The sequence below is a fragment of the Pseudorasbora parva genome, chromosome 5 (assembly GCF_024679245.1).
Source record: "Pseudorasbora parva isolate DD20220531a chromosome 5, ASM2467924v1, whole genome shotgun sequence".
NCBI classification, from domain to species: domain Eukaryota; kingdom Metazoa; phylum Chordata; class Actinopteri; order Cypriniformes; family Gobionidae; genus Pseudorasbora; species Pseudorasbora parva.
The window spans coordinates 50,042,873-50,050,614 of NC_090176.1; the positions used below are offsets into that span (position 1 = coordinate 50,042,873).

Genomic DNA, 7,742 nt, shown 5'->3' on the forward strand with positions numbered 1-7,742 from the left:
ACCGAGCGGGCGGGCCAAGTAATAAAAAAATAACATTCCAATCAATTGCGGGTGGATGAGAGATAAATCATTGTGTTTGTAAGTTAAAGACCCTGTGGACGAATCATTCCGGTTGCCTTTCCCCCACACGCTTTCAAAACAATCCCTCATGTGAACTGACAGGGGAGCTGAAGCTCATTAAATATGCAAATCTTCTCCAATCATAGCTGTGGCCGTTTACTTCTAAGTCTCCAGTGCGGCACACCCATAAAAACTGAGCGTTGCAGGAGAGCGCCTCAAAACCAGTGTAGAAAATAGCCTATTACTTATTCATTTAATGATGTTTTTGAATGTAAAAACCATGCGAACGTCATAAGTTGACCTCAGACAACAGTATAAAAAAATTAAAAATGCCAATTCATGACACCTTTCATTGCTTCCGTCATTTTGCTACTCAAGTAATTATATTCTGATTTAAGAATGTTTAGATATTTGTACTAGAAAACAAGACAAAAGTACTGTGGAAGAACATCATGTTTTGCAGTGTGAGCGGCTCGTTTTGTACGTTTGGGCCGAATGACAGATTTCACATGGCAATGCAGAATGAGTCAACAACCAGATTATATAGCCGCTCACGTCTTTCTCATCCCAGACAATGGCTCCTGTCTTCATCTGTGCACAATTCACTGAATCTTTTATAGGTTTCACCTTTTAAAAGCGCTGCTTGGCAGAAGCCAAAGGGAGAAGCATCATTCATTTTCATAAGCGCCACCCTTCCATCCTTCTCTGTCGGATAACGGCAAATTATCCCGCAGCGTTATGCCGTGGACAAACCCGAGAGATTAAGGGAAAAGGGATTTGTGTGGGAATGGAGCGTTCCATAAGCACAGCGAGCACAGCCTCATTTCCAACTTCTGCTAGTGCGCTATAAAGCAAGAATGCTCGTTTTTGATCACCGGGGGGCGAGACCGATGTGGAAAGGTGACATTTTGTGTCTATTTTGCCTCGCTATAGCCTGTTCAACTGCCCTACAAAATGCTCTAATTTCCTGAGCAGACACACCAGCTCGTCTTATTGCAGTGGCGGACTGCTGTGAGCGCAGCGATCGCAGTAAATGGCCCCTTTAGCTGAAGATGGCCTCTAAATTTAGCAGCAGTGCTGTCTGTAATTGTGCTTAGCCAAGCATAATTTGGCATTTTGGCTTTAATTACCATCTCCCTCCGGGTGGAGAGCAGAGAGACCCGAATATGATGAATGGGGTGTCTTAAAAGTGTGACGGCGCTCTCGCACACATCATACCGCTGCACCGCTCCACAGTCAGACGTCAGCTGCTGCATCCACTGTAAGCGCTGAAACAGAAACGAGGGTGAACAGCAGCAGCTCTAACTCATTTCAAACTAGATCTTCGCCTTTATCTTGTGAGCCGTGCCTGTGGAAAAACTCCAGCACAGTGCCAGATTCAGCCTGACAGCTTTCCAAGGGTTCATTAGGCCTTTGCTAAATTCGGTTGTCATTTCACCTTTTAGTGCTTAATCCTGTTCTGTACACACACAATTCAATCATTTACAGGAGTGACAATCGCATTCTACAAACAAATGATCTCCTGAAAAATGCAGGTGGTGACTTTTACAAAAATTCTATGCAGTGTGAACGAAACCGAACTGAACTAGTTGTTAAAGGCATAGTTCGGACAAAAATGAAAATTGTGTCATTTACTCACCCCTCAAATCTGACTAAAAAAAACTTTACCAAGTTTACTATGGTAAAAATACTATGTAAGTCAATGTAAGCAAACCTTTTGGTTTCCAACATTCTTCAAAATATCTTCTTTTGTGAAACTCGTACAAGTTTGGAACCACTTGATGATGAGTAAATGACAGAATTTTCATTGTTGGGTGTAAGGTCCCTTTAAAGGTCCCGTTTTCATGTGTTTTTGAAGCTTTGATTGTGTTCACACAATCCATGATTGGATGACTGGGTGAAGAGTGACAGTGATGAGCGCTGCATTTTACTCAAAGTTGAACATCGTTTAACTCTCGGTGACAAGTAAAAAACACTGAACGCTCAGCACTTCGTTACGCTCAGACAGTGCACTATATAGGGGATAGGGAACCATCAGACAGTGCACTATATAGGGGATAGGGAACCATCAGACAGTGCACTATATAGGGGATAGGGAACCATCAGACAGTGAACTATATAGGGGATAGGGAACCATCAGACAGTGCACTATATAGGGGATAGGGAACCATCAGACAGTGCACTATATAGGGGATAGGGAACCATCAGACAGTGCACTATATAGGGGATAGGGAACCATCAGGCAGTGCACTATATAGGGGATAGGGAACCATCAGACAGTGCACTATATAGGGGATAGGGAACCATCAGACAGTGCACTATATAGGGGATAGGGAACCATCAGACAGTGCACTATATAGGGGATAGGGAACCATCAGACAGTGCACTATATAGAGAATAGGGAACCATCAGACAGTGCACTATATAGTGGATAGGGAACCATCAGACAGTGCACTATATAGAGAATAGGGAACCATCAGACAGTGCACTATATAGGGGATAGGGAAACATCAGACAGTGCACTATATAGGGGATAGGGAACCATCAGACAGTGCACTATATAGAGGATAGGGAACCATCAGACAGTGCACTATATAGTGGATAGGGAACCATCAGACAGTGCACTATATAGGGGATAGGGAACCATCAGACAGTGCTCTATATAGGGGATAGGGAACCATCAGACAGTGCACTATATAGGGGATAGGGAACCATCAGACAGTGCACTATATAGGGGATAGGGAACCATCAGACAGTGCACTATATAGGGGATAGGGAACCATCAGACAGTGCACTATATAGGGGATAGGGAACCATCAGACAGTGCACTATATAGGGAATAGGGAACCATCAGACAGTGCACTATATAGGGGATAGGGAACCATCAGACAGTGCACTATATAGGGGATAGGGAACCATCAGACAGTGCACTATATAGGGGATAGGGAATGATCAAACAGTGCACTATATAGGGGATAGGGAAACATCAGACAGTGCACTATATAGGGGATAGGGAACCATCAGACAGTGCACTATATAGGGGATAGGGAACCATCAGACAGTGCACTATATAGGGGATAGGGAACCATCAGACAGTGCACTTTATAGAGGATAGGGAACCATCAGACAGTGCACTATATAGTGGATAGGGAACCATCAGGCAGTGCACTATATAGGGGATAGGGAACCATCAGACAGTGCACTATATAGGGGATAGGGAACCATCAGACAGTGCACTATATAGTGGATAGGGAACCATCAGGCAGTGCACTATATAGGGGATAGGGAACCATCAGACAGTGCACTATATAGGGGATAGGGAACCATCAGACAGTGCACTATAGGGGATAGGGAAACATCAGACAGTGCACTATAGGGGATAGGGAACCATCAGACAGTGCACTATATAGAGGATAGGGAACCATCAGACAGTGCACTATATAGTGGATAGGGAACCATCAGACAGTGCACTATATAGGGGATAGGGAACCATCAGACAGTGCACTATATAGTGGATAGGGAACCATCAGACAGTGCACTATATAGGGGATAGGGAACCATCAGACACTGCATTATATAGGGGATAGACGTCAGACAGTGTAAATATGCTTTCCATTGGGGTGAATGAAGTCTGGTTTCACGTTAGTGTCAGTGAACCACCACAGCTCCAGTCCAGAGACACAATAGCACAAGGAACTGTTTAATATGCTCCGCCCCATCTTCCTTTTTCAGTGAAAAATTACATCAACTCATTGGATAACGCTGTGCTTTTCAAGGCACTTCAGTGGGGCTTTAAACAACACACCCAAAAACGTTCATAACAAGGGGACATGGCATTATGCAAGAGTGCGATATTTGAAGCAGCCTTTCCAAACATAAGCAAAACATGACGCCTCCATCAACTGTGCTTTAGTTAAAACTGCTGTTGTTTTCTTCCACAGGAAGCAGCACACAGTTCGAGGTCTGACATGAAATGTGTTTGGAATTAAACGTGTTGCTGTCTGCAAGTCTCAAAGCCTCGCTGAAACTCGCAGATTCATTATGTGTTTCAGTAATTATCGAGTATGAAAGCATACAGGACTTCAGCGACTGACAGAAAGGTCAACCTGAGAAAGTTTGCGGCTGGAATTTGTCTCCAGCTCATTTACAACAGAAACGTGTGATGAATCGCTGTAGCTCAATGCTGCAGGACTGCACCAATAAACACAATCATTGACAGTCTTTATTCAGAGCTTTATCTATACATTTGTATTTCTGTGTATGCATCATTATTGTCAGACAAACAATTGTAATGGTGCTAAAAACAACCATAATTTGTTTAAACCTAAATATATTTTAACCACTCAAAACACCTCAGCAGCTGCATAGCCACTAATAAAACAACCTTGTTTGGGTGATATATGATCCAAGCCTTCCTTAAGTTCAGTGCCGGGTTGCATAAAACACCTTAAGTGAAAATTTCCCTTAAGATCACCCTTAGGTTTCCCTTAAACTTAAGGGTGTTGCAGAAAATAATTCTTAAACTGAAACGTCATAAACCCTTAGAATTATCCTCAAATTATTTTTTCACTTAACTAATCCCTTAAAAACCGTTAAGTGTTGCATAAAGCCCCTTAACTGTCATTTTCCTAAGTATAGTTTAAGGTTAGGAAAACTTTACCTTAAGAGTTCACAGACATTAATGAGAAAAAAAATGGCTGAGTTTATTGATCCTGTTGAAGATGTAAATGTGCCAAGGCGAATTTTTAGCGATAGGGAGAATCCTCTGGACCATCTTAGCGATAAAAAACTGCTTCGCAAATATAGATTTGATCGCCGCGGGATATATGAGATCGCTAGCAAACTGGAAGGCGATCTTGATCATGTTACCCAGCGCAACCACTCACTACCCTCTGTGTTACAGTTGCTTATAGCACTTCGGTTCTTTGCAACTGGGAGTTTCCAGTCTTTAGTTTGAGATGTTTTCCATGTTCATAAATCGTCAGTTAGTAGAGTTATTCACCGGGTTGCAGGGGCTCTCTGCCGTCATTTAAGCCAAACGGTGACATTTCCATCGCGTGTTGAACTGGATGCCATTCAAACCTCTTTTTTTCGGAAAGCGGGGTTTCCTCGAATAAGTGGTGTAATCGATGGCACACATGTCAGAATTCAGGCTCCCCGCACGCATGAAGATCAGTATGTTAACAGAAAAAATTAAAATGATTGTAGAGCCGCTGTAGTGAGATGGGCTTTGTATCGACGTCTTTAGTGCCTTTATGGGTCTTCAGAAAGGAAATGACATTGGTGTCAATGAAGGCCTTTCTGAGCCATCGGATTTCAACACTAATATCTTCATCTGTGTCTGAAGATGAACGGAGGTCTGACGGCTGTCCAACGACATGAGGGAGAGGAATTAATGACGTAATTAAAATTTTTGGGTGAACTAACCCTTTAAACTCAAGGCGTGTTTGTGTTTTCACAGGCGGCGAATCCTGGCTGTTCCCTGGAGGATTTTGTGCGCTGGTATTCCCCGAGAGATTACGTGGAGGAGGAAGTGAGCGATGAGACGGGCCAGATGGTCATTCGGGGCGACCTAAGCGCCCGCATGAAGATCCCGGGCAATATGTGGGTTGAGGCCTGGGAAACGGCCAAAGCCATACCAGCACGCCGACAGAAGAGACTGTTTGATGACACCAAAGAGGCTGAGAAGGTCAGAACCTCCAGTCCAGGCTCACGTGCTCTCGGTCCAGGAACATTATGAGCCCGGCCTGCTTTTATTGATGTGACATGTTCATTTCAAGCCTTTTGCGAGGAATACCTACACAACGTCTTTAATAATATCGTAATTGTTGTTTTAACGATACGCGATCTGACATTATCAAGTAATATAATGCCTTTGAAATTAAAGATTAGGGACAAAATTACCTTTTAATATATCTTTTAATTTAAAGCTAGACTGTGTGATATTTTCCCCCATCTAGCGGTGTAAAGGTATATGACCATCCAGTGAATAATAGTTTCTGCTCCTCTCAATTTCGATTTCGTTTCAACTCCTACGGTGGCCGATTTAGTCATGGCTTCCAGTTCGACCTCTTCAGTGAGTGTTGCTTCAAGTGATGAGGTTACTTTTGAAAACTATTATAATTTGCAGTTATTTAATTTGCCAAATGATCTATGATCAAATTAATCTATGTAAAATGAATAATAGTTTCACGTTTTCGTTATTTTTTACCATTTCATTGCTAACATCAGCTATCAGGTTCCCAGACGAATGCAAGCTAATCTTAGTAAAGTAACTTTTATCAGTGCTATCGTTATTCTGTATATTGTACGACATCACTAGCGTAAAGGCAAACAAATTATAATGCAATTAAAATATTAATCTCATGTTATCCGTCATAGAACACGGATTTATGTTAACGTTATAAGGTAAACAATACTTTTTCATCATTGACGCGAGGAAAACTATCCTAGACGTCGTTCTAGTGTTAGGCACAGCACACCATGATATAATTAGCCAAGCAACAATAAAACTTCCAATATACACGAATAGGCTGAATTAATATTACCTGTCGAGAAGAAAGCAGGCAACGTCAGCGTTCTTTTTAAAATCGTTGCTCCTCATGAGCTCTTTCCATCTTGGAAAGGCCACTCTAATATTTACTTTTGTCTTGTTGATTTGCCCGTTGCGTTGCCGTCTTAATTCTCTTTTCCGCTTCCTTGGCGACTCTGATACATATCTCGCAATGTTACTAGGTCCCCGACCGGGGTCGAATTCGGTAATCAGTTCCGGGACGTGGTTGCTTTCACACAGAAGGCGACCCGGCAATGCTCCGGGAATACTGCGGGTCCGACGTGCAGTGTGAAAGGGGCTTAAGAGTGATCCTCCATCATCATATAGCAGCCTCAAGCAATCCTCCTCTTCACATTCGAGATTCGACACAGTGCCATCGAGTGTAAAAACGCGAAAAGCGAAGCTTGAATTTACGGGTATGTCCCTCTTTGGCTAATGTACTTTCAAGATGGAGGAGCAACATGGCGACCGCCATTCGAACCCCTCACCCGTATGTATTTTCAATGGTATATTATAAAATTACGAGAATACATTATTACTTGAAAGAAGTAAATATACATTAATGAGCACATATATTTTTGAAAGAACTAAGGGTTTTTAGCTAAGAATAAACTAAAAAAGTTACACAGTGTAGCTTTAATATAGTTAATATCACATGAAGAGTGCATTTTATTTCTCCAAATATTAGCATGATAACAAATAAAAATACTGATTTTATACAACAGTTCAATAAACAAGAAGTTAATATTAAGGGACTTACATTTTAGACAACACTGCCTGTTTTTGCTCTATTTCGCCAATGAAAATAGTTTGAAACAAGCCACAGCACCTCAAAATAGCAACGTGCCAACAATGCTCCTGAACACACCTGTTTCAGACCAGCTATTTAAACAACATGGCGTTGGACATGCAAATGATAATAGCGTCAAGCTGAAACTAGCGAAAAACACTTGCGTCGCGCAGCGATGCGCCGGGTGTATGATAGGGCCCAATGACTCATTCATTAACACTGACTTCCTGGTGGTTTTAATTTAATATTTAAAGTGTCTTTTCATTTTTTTAATCAAATATCAGTATTCAACTGATATATTTTATCTTTAAAACATCAAAACATTCTTTCTGCATTTGT

The 7,742-nt window shown here is 41.9% G+C and overlaps 1 protein-coding gene across 3 annotated transcripts in view; it reads left to right on the forward strand.

Moving 5' to 3' along the window:
* rab3gap1 (RAB3 GTPase activating protein subunit 1) overlaps positions 1-7,742 on the forward strand; it is a 68,623-nt gene that overhangs the window by 44,567 nt on the left and 16,314 nt on the right. For all 3 annotated transcript variants that reach the window (XM_067444646.1, XM_067444647.1, XM_067444648.1), the window contains exon 19: positions 5,522-5,749. In XM_067444646.1, the coding sequence (XP_067300747.1) occupies positions 5,522-5,749 (228 nt within the window). The remainder of the gene's footprint in view (positions 1-5,521; positions 5,750-7,742) is intronic.